General features: G+C 34.7%; 1 protein-coding gene across 2 annotated transcripts in view; it reads left to right on the top strand.

Moving 5' to 3' along the window:
* Window positions 1-14,306, top strand: part of PPP2R5C (protein phosphatase 2 regulatory subunit B'gamma) — a 75,085-nt gene that overhangs the window by 52,361 nt on the left and 8,418 nt on the right. For both annotated transcript variants that reach the window (XM_053945054.1, XM_053945055.1), the window contains 9 exons: window positions 1,710-1,820; window positions 2,443-2,535; window positions 2,633-2,763; window positions 4,226-4,285; window positions 6,180-6,288; window positions 8,397-8,450; window positions 10,201-10,371; window positions 10,908-11,035; window positions 12,579-12,680. In XM_053945054.1, the coding sequence (XP_053801029.1) occupies window positions 1,710-1,820; window positions 2,443-2,535; window positions 2,633-2,763; window positions 4,226-4,285; window positions 6,180-6,288; window positions 8,397-8,450; window positions 10,201-10,371; window positions 10,908-11,035; window positions 12,579-12,680 (959 nt within the window). The remainder of the gene's footprint in view (window positions 1-1,709; window positions 1,821-2,442; window positions 2,536-2,632; window positions 2,764-4,225; window positions 4,286-6,179; window positions 6,289-8,396; window positions 8,451-10,200; window positions 10,372-10,907; window positions 11,036-12,578; window positions 12,681-14,306) is intronic.

Below are 14,306 nucleotides of genomic sequence, written 5' to 3'. Positions count from 1 at the left end.
TGTTAGTGCTGGCAGCTCTGACAGAATTTTGGCACACTAGACCAGCGTTCATAAAGAGACTAATTTCTTAAGTTTTGGGGGGCTTGTGGAATTTTGTTGGTGGGAAGAGGAGCTGGGGAGGGGAATGTTTTTCAGTTATGCTGTGTTTATTTGTACTTCTGTGGGAAATTTGCCTTAGAGGAGATCAGGCTTTGCAGATTGTATCTTGTCTGTTTGGTCAAAAGATGAGAAGTTAGCAAAAAGATCAGCCATTTGATGGGTAAAGGACTCACTGATACTAATTCTTTGTAAATGTTCTCAAACCTCAGTAGGGGAGACAAGTGAGTTTCAGGTTTGTGCTTTCAATGCAAGATCCTGCTGCTCTATTTGAGCAGTTTTGTATTCTGTTGGTCAAGGATATAAAATGTAATACAGATAACATCAGACTTCACTGGTTCCATTTCTCATGGAAAAAAACACTCTCTAGGTTTTTAATCTATTTTCTGTTTTCAAAAATACAAAGTACAAAACTTGGTTGCTAACACCTGACATGACCCAGATGTTCTTTTTTATAGTGAGAGCCTGAGACTTTAAGAATTCTTTAGATAAGCTTATTCTTCCATTTGTTTAACAACCTTAGCAAGTTTTAAATTTCAAGTCTGGTCTTTGCTGATTATTGCAAATTTTCACCATATTTTTAAATCAAAGGTCAGAGGTGGCTAATCACTTGATGTCCTTGCTTTTAAAAAGGGGAACATAAAGATATATCCGCTTCAGTTTTAATTCTCTGCAGTATTAATTTCTCTGCCATGTCGGTCTTGGTGTGTATCAGACCTGTATCTCAGTTCCTTGAATGAAGGAATATTATGCAGAAAAACAGAGCATCAGGATGACTTTTCCCTCATGGGAATATAATGTAAGTCTTGCAGATTTAGCTGATGCAGTTTGATACTGCCTCCCACTGTCTGCTCAGCCATCTGTCAGATGTGAGATGGCAAAACAGCACATACACATGGTCCTTGGCCCTTATATGTAGACAAGCACTTGGAAGCACTAAAATACATGTGTATCAACAACTTGAAAAGTAATTCATGTTTGTAGACTGGTCCACTTCCTTGAGGGTGCTAAATACTTTTCAGGGAGTTCAGAATGTAAATATTAAAAGGACTAGAGTATGTATTTCTCCCCCCTCAGTACTGTGTAATGTCAGTATGGTTTAAGAGAAATACCACTGGGGAGGTTGGTGTTGTGGAATTTGGTTTTGAAGTGTTCCCATATGTGTGTAGCCACTATGTGAAATGAAACCAGTATTTTACAGAGAAGAACAGGTGTGAGTTATCTTTAGTTTGCATCTCTACTTCTGACCTACACTTTTGCAGGTTGCTGCAAGGCCTTATGAAGTGTGTATATATAAAAATGTTTGTGTAAACCATTTACATAGGTTTGCTTACATACATGTCTGTGTGTAGAGAGATCAGAGCAGTATCCTCACAAAACACATCCTGACAGTAGTTCTGTGCTTCAAAGAGTACTTACTGCATAGAAAAGTATTCTCCAAGTTAAAACTATTTAAAGAAGTATGAATGTTCCTCATTGTTTAAAATACTGCATTTTATAGCTTGTATTTTTGCAAATGTTAATGTAAAGAATTCTTAGTCAAAACCATCTTGGAATTTTTTTTTTCAGTCATTCAGTTGTTTCAGAGTTCTTAAAGGCATGTGTAATTTCAGTTTGCAGTTAATATGTTTCGAACATTACCACCATCTTCCAATCCAACGGGAGCAGAATTTGATCCAGAGGAAGATGAACCAACCTTAGAAGCTGCATGGCCTCATCTACAGGTACTTCATGGAGGCTGAGACATCACAGTCTGTAACAGAATTTTGACATGAAATTCATTGATCTATTCTAAATTGTTTAGGTTATGTGTTTATCTCAAAACAATTACTTTTCTATGTAATTTTAAAAATATGTTTCTTGAATTAAAACTGAAAATATTTTTTTTTTTAAAAAATCAGTTGTTATAGGTTAAAGGCTCATTGTTTCTTGAGATAGAGATGGAACTGCTGAGATTTTAAATGAGCTTCTGTTTGTCACTGTGAGTGCTTTGATCTGGCTCTGGCACAGCTTTAGCTTTCAGAGGTACCGTGACAAACAGAGGAGAACAGAGACTTCTTAGATCATGGACTTCTGGGCATGATAAATATTAGATAACTGTGTGTCACTTGAGTAAAGTGTAGAGATGGAGCTCAGCAGAATTTCTGCAGTTTAAATAACCTCAAGTTCTGTAATTTGTCAGGAGAGCAAGAGCAAAGCTTTTACTATGTGTTATATGCATAAATATAACTAAAAACATTTTTCAGTTCTGAGCAACTAATCAGCAATTTTAGTAATGTGATGCTTATAAAATGGTTCTTGTTTAAAAGACTAATACTGGATTTTTTTGTTGTTTATTTTTTCCAGCTTGTTTATGAATTTTTCTTAAGGTTTTTAGAATCTCCAGATTTTCAACCTAACATAGCCAAGAAATATATTGATCAGAAGTTTGTATTACAGGTGAGGTAAAAAAAGATTTTTTTTTAACTTCAAGCTCTAAATTATTTTTACAATGCATTAGATTTAGTTAAAGTGCATCTTTTTTCCCTCTTTGCAGCTTTTAGAGCTCTTTGACAGTGAAGATCCTCGTGAAAGAGATTTTCTTAAAACAACTCTACACAGAATATATGGGAAATTCTTAGGCTTAAGAGCTTACATCCGGAAACAAATTAATAATATATTTTATAGGTATGTCAGCATCTTTGTATTATGGTACATGTGATCAGGTACGCAATTAAAACACTCCAAGACACTGCTAGCAATATTTGAAATTCTTAATATGTTTATATTCAATATTGCTACATCTAATAATAATACCACTCTGGGATTTAAATCTGGATTTAAATTTGGATAGTGTTGCCTATGGCATATATCTGGCAGCTGAAATTTGAGTTAGTGTGTGATTTAGTGGGTGGTTTGATATCTTTGTGGGAGGCTTTTTTTTTGGGGGGGGGGTAGTAGTGTTTGTATTACAATAATGCCTTAATAATGTGCAGTTCTTTACAATGCAGAAAATGGGCTGAAATTGAATAACTGAGAGATCTGTAATTTGCTTAAAGGAGCATGTCTGTTGCTTCTTCTTTCCTCAGAATTGACATGTGTAGTTGAGCTCTTGTGAAATATTTTGTTGGTGCCGTAGAATGAAGTGTAGCATTATCACTGATACAAACCACTGTATTACCAAAGGTCTTCGGAAATGTGTTTTTACTGCTGTTCCATCCAGTGTGAATGCAAGATTGTGATGCCTGTTTGAATTTTTTCTTTTTTTTTTTCCCTGAAGTAAAATACTATTTTTTTTAAATTATGAAACCTGTATGTCAATCTAAACCTCTTTGCATCAGTGTGTTTAATTTTGCTTGGAATTATATCCTGAATTATATGGAAAGGATCTTTAAGAATTAAAAACTATTGCTTCAAATATTCTGGATTAAAAGTAGCTTTTAATACGTCAGCCTATGACAAATTTTCAAATTAAAAATTGCTTTCAAATTAGTGGAATTTTTTTCTCCTAAGTGTAAATGTTTGTAACTCTGCAAATTACCTGAAGCCGTGCATAGAACTTTGTCAACAAATTTACTCTCGGATGAAGGAGGCTGAAAGGTGATTGCCTAGTAAATTACAGTGCTCTTCTTTAGAAGATTCAGGAAAAAGTGACTTCTTTGTTTATTACAAGCCTTTTGTAATAAAGCCTTTTTGCACAAAGATCTGTAATGCCAAAAAGCTTTTTACATCCAGAAGCAGTAACTGTATGAACACCTTGTGCTTGCATTTGCTATAGCAGGTTGAGTCATGGTGTTTAATTATGCCAGATACTCTTGTGTTATTTTAATATTTAAAGTGTTATTTGCTGTGTTCAGTTTTGCATTATTAAAATGGCATAAAATATGAGTATTGGGAAAAGCTTTAGAGTAGGCTGCTTTGTTAAATGTGGGAGAAAAGATTAAGCAGGTGTGAAGCTTGAAAGCAGCTGGGTGTGCTACTGATTTTTTTTTTCCACAAAGTTTCTTTTCCACTATGTGTCTCTGCTTTCCTTTTACTGAGGGATTGAAATATTTGGGGTCAAGGCTACCTGTAATGATAGACGGGAATCTTGGTATTAGATTTGTATCTCTCTTCAGCAGTAAACCAATAAAGTGTTTCATTTATTTAGATTTATTTATGAAACAGAACATCACAATGGCATAGCAGAATTACTGGAAATACTGGGAAGGTAAGTTGTAGGTTTTGTTTCATTAAACTCATTTGGTTTTGAGTGGACTTCAAAAATAAAGGGGGTTTTGTGTAAGGTTGTAGAAACACAGGAGAAACTTGAACCTTGTGGCAATGTTTTGGGACATGACAATTTTTGTAATCCTATTTTTTAGGTCTTATTTTCTGCTTAAGATCCTTGTAATTAACACTATTTGTAAAACAACTACCAGTAAAATGTAGTGAGTTGAAAGTTACTAAAAATACTTCACTGAAAATATAGTGGTGAACAAAGGAAGCACAGATTATGAAACTTGAGAAACCTCATTTTGCTAATCCCATAATTTCTTAAGTCTTCAGTGATGTATCTGTAAGCCTTTGACACTAAAATTTTACAATTTAAAGCTGATAGCCTCATTGAAACTAATGAGTTTTTTATTAACTGATTTCCGTAATCCACGTGCAAGCCTTTGGCAGTTTTTTATACAATACACTGCAAAAGCTCAGGATTACTTTATGGTATTTCCATATCTTTGCACGTGAAAGTAACAGATGAGCAGGAGCAGGTTGCTCAGGGTTATGTCTGGTCAGGCTTTGTATCTCTCCAGGGATGAAGACCTCCACAGTCTTTCTGGGCAGTGGGTTCCCACATTTGACCACACTCACAATAAAAAGGGTTTTTTTCTTGTCCTTGAATTAAATGTCCCATCTTTCAATTTGTCTCTTGCCCTTTCAATGCACATCACCATCCCTTCATGTATTTACACACATGGGTGAGATCCCCCTGAGTCTTCTCTGCTTCAAACTAAACAGCTTTTTCAGCCTCTCTGTGTATGTCAGATGCTCCAGCCTCTTCATTGCACTTTACTGGACTCCTTCCACTGCGCCTGCGTCCTTCTTGTCCTGCACACAAACACCAGATGTCTCATTAGGGCTGAGCAGAGGTGTAGGATCACTGACTCACCTCAACTTACTGGCAGTGCTTTTTCTAATACAGCCCAGAAGGCTGTTGAAATTGGAAAGATGTTTTAAAATTTCCTAGGTCTATGTGCCTGCCCAGAATGGTTCTTTAATTTTCAGTTAAATGTTCAGTGATGAAAGACATGTCCATCATTACTTCAACTCACTATACTCAATAATGCTCATCAAAACTCATAATGAAAACTATGAAGTTTAAGTACTAGAACATGGAGCTAAATCTTCTAAACTGTTATTGAGTCACCAGCTTTTTCATTCTTGGTTCTGTTAGGTTGGCTTTAAGTATTGCAAATTTAAGTGACATTGTCAGATTGGTTTGGGGATTTTTTACCCCCTCAGGATTCCAATCAAAATTTCTCGTAGCTTCATGAGGCTTCTGTGCTGGAAGTGTTCTGTACTGGTTATTCATCCAGTCCATTAAGAATTTTCACCAAGCATGTTGTTGATGCAGAGCTTCTTGATTTAGGTAAAGGTGCCATTGACCCAGTACTGAGCTACATCTGCACTCAGCTGTAACTGGGATATCTTGTGCTGGGATATGCTGTTTGGCTGTACTCTAGGGCCTTGCAGAAATAATAATAGTTAAGTAGAAGTCATGTTTTGACTTGTCTTCTGTCCTGGATTACCTCTTGTACATCCAGTCTCTGTTTCACTTGTTAATGCCGTGAAGAAGCTGGAGTGATGTGTATTCAAAGCTTTGAAACAGTGAGTAGTTCATAGTGAAGGGTGAAGTCTGAACTGTAGGTATAGTTGTGTGCAGCTTGGAAGAATTTGAGACTTCTGAAAAAACTTGGTTAAGGTATGGACAGAGATTGATTTGACTATTCTATTCATTTGTAAATATTAGAAAACAAGCCCAAGATTTTTGTATATCCTGTACATTAGTGCAAACTTCTATATCACTACTGATCTTTATTTTTAAATTTTTTCCCTGGCAGCATAATCAATGGATTTGCCTTACCATTAAAAGAAGAGCACAAAATATTCCTATTGAAGGTTTTGTTACCATTGCACAAAGTGAAATCACTCAGTGTCTACCATCCACAGGTAAATTTTACTTGGTGTTCTTCATACTAGTGTTTAAGTAAGCTTGCTTGAAGAGGTTGGGGGACTTGAGTAAGTCTGCTGTAAATTCAGTTCTAATCACTGAAACGTCTTTGCTAACTGGCCTGGGGGAAAGTACTTAGCACATACGCCTATAATGCTTCACTTGTTGATAGAAAAATTAAACATGTGTGTACACAATAATACCCTTTTTACAAGCACTGTAGTGTTTATAGTTGAAACATATATACAGTAGTTGGTTAATGTGGGAGTTCTTAGTATTTATCCACACAGGATTTTTTGTTTCTCTTGTCTGTAGTGTTTAGACATGAAAAAATTCAGAAAAGTATGGTTTTAATGAACGTTATATATAAACACTTTATTTTAAATCACATTAAGCAATTCAGCTGAATTCAGTTTGCTGGTGTTTTGAAAGGAATTGGGAATTTACAAGGACATCATTATTTAATTCAATAGATCCTTTTAGAAGTACACAGAAAAGAGGGGGCTTCTGAGTTGTATCGTGCTTTTAATCCATCCATATTTTGTCTGTGCTAAATTTAGTTCCATTCAGAATTTCTAGAGGAGTGAGAAATCATATAGTGTGAAAGAAAATAGAGTATTGTCATGATACGCTGAAATTTTCTGTGAGAGATTGTTACACAGCTTTTGGGTTTTTAATTTGAAAATTCAATATTTACTGTGTAGTTTGAGTACTCTGGAATTCTAAGTACCATTTATTCAAATAAAATCGACTTGTATTTTTAAGAATACCTTTTCTATAATTACAGTTCTCTAGCAATGAGAGATGCTTATAAGCATTTGCTTTGGATCTTGTCTTCAGTGGCTTCCATCAGTTGCCTTTGAAGTAACAGAATAAAATGCCTCCCATTTCAAAATCTATTTTTGATTTTCTAATGCCACGGACAAAACATATTGGAGTGTGACCAGCAAGACCTTTTGTATCTCAGTTAGAACAGATATCTGTAATCATCAAATTTTCTACTGACCTGAGACATATTTGTTCTTTATCCATTCCCCTTAAATCACAAACTAATTCTCCAAAACCTTCAGCTGACTTGCATTGCTGTTCAGCATCAGTAAAAACAGGGTAGTGACATAGGGATGCCTCCCTTACATGTCCTACTGAGTGAAATGTAAAAGTACTTCAAGTGAGTTTAGAGTGTGAAACACCAGAGTAGCTGCATTAAAATTCATGTTGAAACAGTGGCAGATAAAAGGATTTGCTGCTAAGGACATACACAGAGAAAGTTAATTTTTGTGTTAAATCAAATTTACTTTAGAATAGGGAAGAGCAGCAGCTGTAGTCATCTCGGCACATTCCTCAAATTACCATGGGGCATTCCTGGTAGGAATCATCAAAAAAGGGAAAGGAATTGGGTTATCAGCTGAACTTCAGTAAATGGAGAGACTTTAGGAAGATGGTTAAACAGTCTGTGAGATGAGAAGTGATCTCCCCAGTTACTTTGGGATTGTTGGTCTGTGGAGTGAAAGGGATGTAATACTTCACCATTTAGACACAGGTGGACAGTCTCATTCTCAGCATTGCAGTTGGTAAATACTGTAATTAAGCCTCAGGTTGCATCAGCTTACATTGATAAGCAAAGTTATCATTAGTTCTGATACATTAAAAAATCCCAAGATTTACAGTTGTTCAATGCACTTTTGTCTAACTTCAGTTATGAAATACAAAATACTTACTAAATCAGTATGCAACACCAAAATGCTAGTGAGTGGAAAGCACTTTAGAGGACGGGGTCATGATTTTTAGGCCTTGTATTTAAAAAGATTAAATGTGATGAAATTTAAAGTACTAGATCTAAAAAGAAAATACGGTCATGTGTATCTATATTATAACACAGAAAAAGGTGAGGACAGACTTGCAAAGTTTAGAAAGAATTGCTAAAGCCTATTTACCCTTCTGTTTAAGTTGTCTGCCAAAGAGGGTTTTAAATTTTAGACTTTTTAAAGTACAGAATAAATTTGCATTTTATTTGAAGCATTCAAAATTATTCTTGACTTATGCTAGTGAATTCAAAATGTGTTCAGTTTCATAGTGAGAATTAATAAAACTCTTTCTTTTACTGTAGCTGGCATACTGTGTAGTTCAGTTTTTAGAAAAGGACAGCACACTTACAGAACCGGTAAGTTTATCTTGCTATTATTACATATTTTCAACTATTAATATACCTTACATCTGTAGACTGTTTGAGGACGTTTGGGGAACAAAGTATTTATTCGTAATTGTTTATATTTGAGTCAAATATTTAACCATTTTGATCTATCAAATTTAGTTTTTTCCAGCAATTGTTCAGAATATCCAAAACTAATTAAAACAACATTAATATTACGGGTCTTACAAAGAGACAGATTTTATTCTGTTTATTTTATTCTGGCTGAGCAGATAGGAGATGGTGGATCCAGAAGCAGTTTAGTCAGAAATTAGCTTGCCTGAACTGTGCTCTGTTGAGAGATGGATGTTATGATGGAACACAGATTTCTGACACACAGCTACTATTGGTGCAAGGCTTTTAAATCAGATCCTGTTCATGTCTGCCAACCTTTGACAAAATCAGGCTTTGGTCTGGCTGCACATAATTGCAGAGATTAATAATTTTAACTGTCCTCTATAGTATCTAGTGGTTTGCTTCATTATACCCAATATCAAGTAGGTAAGAACTAATCTGTTTAATCAGTAGATCAATTAAAAAATTGCTGCTAACAGAAGTGCACATTATTAGATTATGACCATTTTCATTGTAAAATGGAAACTGGATTTCTTGAAACAAATGGAAGTATGCACCTGAGCAAGAGTTCTCTTCTAGTTTTAATATTTAATAAGGTAGCAAATGTCAGGCATTCTATCATTTGTACTGTATGCCATCTTGTTTTCTTAGCTTTCTTCCTACATCAGAAAGGATGTTGCATATTTCCTAGTAGAATCTAGAACTAATATACAACCAAGTTTGTTTCCTATTTTGATACCAAATTAGTATGTGATTACAACTTTCTTTAAAAACTCAGCTCACGTATCAGCGAAATACTAAGTTCCTCTTCAAAATATCCTGGTCCTTTCAAATTTGAATGCTTTAAATCCCCTTAAAATTGTCACATGAGACTTTTTGACATCTTATTTTTTTAAATCTGTGCATATTAACCAAGGCTTCATTTAGGGCATAATGTCTGCTTTCAGGATTAAATAATATGTACATGAAAGAAGCACTTATTTCTCGGAGCTGTCTTGTCAGTGATGACATTAAATATTGCTTACAGCTTTTATATTTAAAAATCATAGAATCACAGAATGGTGTTTTGCGTCTTCATGGTTTAGTTGGTAAGCAAGTTGGGAAAATAATTTATTAATCATGAAGAAAGTTAAGACTAAGATTATAGTAAGATAGTCAAATAGTTTAAGAGCAACATACTTAGAGTAGTTTGGCATCTGTCAATTCAGGCATTTATAATAAGTACTTTGTTAAAATATGTTGATAGAACTTAATTGCTTGAGTTTTGGATTACATCCCCAAGAAGGTAGAGATTTAAAGCTGTTGCCATTAAGTGACAGGTAATTTTCCCGAAAATGTAGTAGCGAATTTGCACTTTGATCATACTAAGTTAGATTTTCTCATACTTAGGTTTTCTCTCTAGTGTTTTGATAATTATTTTTGAACATGTCTTATAGATGTATAACTTTGTTTTCTGAAGAAGCAAGTTTAGACCTATTAACAGTTATTTCTGTGACACTGAACCATGTCTGATTACTATTACTGTTACAAGGGACAATAAATCATGAATTTTGTGTTCTGCTTAAAATACCAGACTTATTAATGCATTATAATTGAGTTCAAGATAAAGTGAAATTACCATGAAATTATTTTATCTTTGTCTCTACAGGTGGTAATGGCACTGTTGAAATACTGGCCAAAGACTCACAGTCCAAAAGAAGTCATGTTTTTAAATGAACTAGAAGAAATTTTAGATGTTATTGAGCCATCTGAATTTGTTAAAGTTATGGAACCTCTCTTCAGACAGCTAGCCAAATGTGTGTCCAGTCCACACTTTCAGGTCTGTGTTTACTGCATGTACAATGATACCAGAATTTTTGTAAAGCAGACTTGTATTAGTCACCATAATGAATTTTATTTGTTGCAAAGAAGTTTTCAATTCTATGTCAAGTTGCAGGGATCCAAACATTAGTTTTACCATTTCTTTTTAAGAGTGAATCATGTTGCATGATTCACTTCTGTGTTATGCTTACCATAAAAAAGCTGAAAAACTCAGTGTTTTCAGAAGTACCTGAACCCTTTCAGTATAGTGTTTGCATTTCATTGCTTGTAATACAAGTTCTACAAATACTGGTTCTTTTGGAAAGTATTTCTTTGCTTGAATTTCAGAGTTCATGGGTTATAGATTGAATCATATCCCTAGCAAGGTAAAAAGCAGCTTTTCTGTCTCTCCATCAGCTCCATGACTCTCATTAGCACTAAAAAATCCAAGTCTGATTTGCAGCTTTTCTTACCTTTCCCTTACATTTGCCAAATGTTATAGTTATTTGCTCTGTAAGAGATTGAAGAAGTGTTCCTTTTTTCATGTTCTCTTAGGTTGCAGAGCGAGCATTATACTACTGGAATAATGAATATATTATGAGTTTAATTAGTGATAATGCAGCAAAGATTTTACCCATCATGTTTCCATCCTTGTACCGGAATTCAAAGACGCATTGGAATAAGTAAGAAACACTTGTACAAATTTCTGCTACTTCACTTATGTGTAGTTGTAGGTTTAAGAGTTTGGATCTGTGAGTTGCTAGTTTAAGAGTGTGTTGAGCTGTTTATTCTATGACATTGAAGTTGCTGGATAAAGAGGCTATTGTCAATTTTTAGGAAGTATTAAGAACTGTGGAAGATAGTTTTTTGTTTTTTCATTAAACAAGAAAGAGTGTTTTAGTGCATCTAATCCATGACATTCTTCTATAAATATGGAGGAAATTTGGCATTCATTGGTAGCTCAGATACTTCTAAGGACTAAATTCGATTTCTGATCACTAACGTATTTGCTGATTTTGCATTTCTTCTACATTCTAGTGAACTATCTTGTAGATCAGATAATTTTTCCCTTTCTTTTTATTTTCTTTTTGTTTATTGCTTTTTTTCTTCTTTCTCCATTGATTATTTTCACTTTTTCCCCCACAATAACGTAGTACTTACGCATGAAAACAATCCTGGTCAGCTCTCTTCTGCAGCTGTTCCATTGTAAAGTGCCTCTTTGTTGGAGCTATTGTGCAACTGCTGGGATGGTGACAGTATCCCAGTCTGGCTCTAGCTGTGAATTGAGGACTGCTGATGGGCTGGCCAAGAATGAGTAATCAGTCTGCAATTAAACACTGGGAAAGAAATGGAAAATAAAGTGATGTTGAAGTGGTTGCTTTCTGTCGCTGGGTGCAAGCAGTAACAAATAATGTACTCGTTAATAAAATTCCAATTCAGTGATGCAATTGTACATAGTAAATGTGGGTTGCTGTTGGTTATTTTTTCTGACTTTCAAGGTCATGCATTCATTTTATTCTGAGTAAAAGTCATGCTACCAGTACAGCTGCACTCTTACTTGTATCCATATACAATAGAAAGTAATCATTTAACGGATTGCTTTTTGAGCAGCAGTACATTATAGTCTGGAGCTGTAAATTCATCTGTAAAATGCCTCGTAAAGCAGATTGGTTTTGTATAATTTTTGTGATGTTTTCAACTTTATTTTTCTAACACATTTCTTAAAAGTTCTGGCATAATTGTGTTGAACTGAGTGCTGTTGCTGTGTGGCAGTTTTCAAAAGAAATGGCGTCTTTTTTGCACTCCTTTTAATTACTATCTCTTTTTTTCTTCAATTTATCAGTTGCCAGTAAGTTACTTACATCAAGATCTTTAATGTCATACTACATTTTCTCTACTAACCCTTATGGGATTAGTGTCAGGTACTAAATTTCACAACTAGGCCTGTACTGATACATGTAGTATTAAGAGTGAAGTTCAAATGTCATAAGTGTAAGTTATGATTAGTACTACAGAGTAGGAAAACTGCATTCAAAGTTGGTAATTTTAGTGCTTGTGTTAGGCCTCTTGTGGGTAAATTGAAACTTCCACTAATTAATTTTATTTCCACTTATTCTGAAATGATGTAATTTTCCAGTTATGTAGGCTATTGGCTACTGTTGACCAGAAAAAGTAGATTTCAAAGTTTAAAGTACTCTGAGTTTCAACCAGAAGTTTTACTTATAGGACAATACATGGCTTGATATACAATGCTCTGAAACTCTTCATGGAGATGAACCAAAAACTGTTCGATGACTGCACACAGCAATTTAAAGCAGAAAAACTGAAGTAAGTTTTCATGTCAGTGTGTCTGTCTGTTCTTGAGTAATTTCTTCAGAGTGCTTTAGCTCTGAAAAACCACTGTGTCATTAGTGGGAAGTTGCCCATTTGATTCCAGCAGTCTCAAAATTGACTTGCTGAAACTTCTTGTTGTATGTGAATTGTAAATCTTCTTAACAATAAGGTGTCTTATGTAGGCTTAGACCTAATACTTCTGGGGTCACCATCTTCCTAAAAATAGTGTTTTTGAGAGGGATACTGCTAATGGTGGAGCCCACTGTAGAGGATCTGTTGAACAGTTTAGTTCACATCCTGTGTTTATTTTTGCATGCTTTATTTACCCAGTGTTACTTCCTTTCACATTGTCACTCAGTTTGTCCCAAAATGCTTTCCCAGTATTCTTCAGCATTGCATTGTGTGTTAGCATATCTTCATATTATTATAGAAGTTACCTAAAATCAAGTTGTTATTCTACTATAGTGCAGGTCTCTAGTACGGATTTTATTTGATGGAAGAACCCTGCTAAAATGAGATAGAGAAGTCAGAAGTTTGGGTCTCATTTTAGGGGCTGGAAGCAGTTAATGGGTACCTGCCCACTAACTGGACACCACCTGGATTTGAATTTTATTTTAAATTTCAAAGTTATCAGGGATTCTTTCAAGTAGTGGTTCAGATTAGACACCTATTTTAAAATTATATACTGGAAGTAGTACAGATTCTCAATGTAGATGGATTTGTCCAAGTTTTGAAGTTCCTTACTAGAATTCAAGAAGAAGTGATCTTGTACTGTATCAAATTCTTAAGGTTTGTGTGTTTATAGATGACAAAATATGAGCATTGGCTCTTCAAAAAAAGACTTAAATCTCTTTTTCCTGATTGCAAGTAAGTGGAACCCCTTTTAAATGAGAAATCAATTTTTTTCTTCTCTGATTTTTATAACGTTTTTGGGTGATGTTCTGAGTGTAAACTAAAGCAGAATGCTGAGTGATGAGCTAGCAACACAAAACCAAAATAAAAAATCTCCCACCACATCAGAACTGAAAAAGGGGATGGTTAAAGGGTTCCTACCTCCCATCTTGAATTAATTTAATGGAGAGCTGGAGGCAAATTGTGTTTGTGTTTGGATATAACAGCTCTTCCTTTTTTTCTTGACATTTGGGTCATCTGCTCTGTGCATTGAGAGCATTTTTAGCACTCTTAGTTCAAAATTATTTTAAATTCTACCAGCCTTCAAAGACAGGTGATCATTCTAGTCTCTGCAAGAAGATGTTTATTTGTAAGAAAGAAAGGAAGACAAACCCTAGATTTTACATTTTCAAATTGCATTAGGCATAAAAACCCCAAATTTTTCTACTTTATTTAAAAAAAGGCATTTATGTCATCCCTCTGGGCTTGCTGTTCTCTACAATGAGCATGGTTGTGTTGGGTACTTCTCTATTCGAGTTCAATTCAAAATATCTCTGGTGCCTTTTCCTTTAACCTATTACCTGCAGCCATTGGGCTGACAAGTAAAATTCTCTGCCCTTTTCATGGTTAGTTACTGACTTCTTATTTACCAATATAGCATTCTAATTTTAGAAATAAAATACAAATGTGCTTTCAGCCTAGATCAAAATTCATTTCTGTTTTAATTTT

This window comes from Vidua chalybeata, chromosome 6, assembly GCF_026979565.1.
Source record: "Vidua chalybeata isolate OUT-0048 chromosome 6, bVidCha1 merged haplotype, whole genome shotgun sequence".
In the NCBI taxonomy this organism is placed as follows: Eukaryota; Metazoa; Chordata; class Aves; order Passeriformes; family Viduidae; genus Vidua; species Vidua chalybeata.
This window is presented reverse-complemented; position numbering and strand designations above follow the sequence as displayed.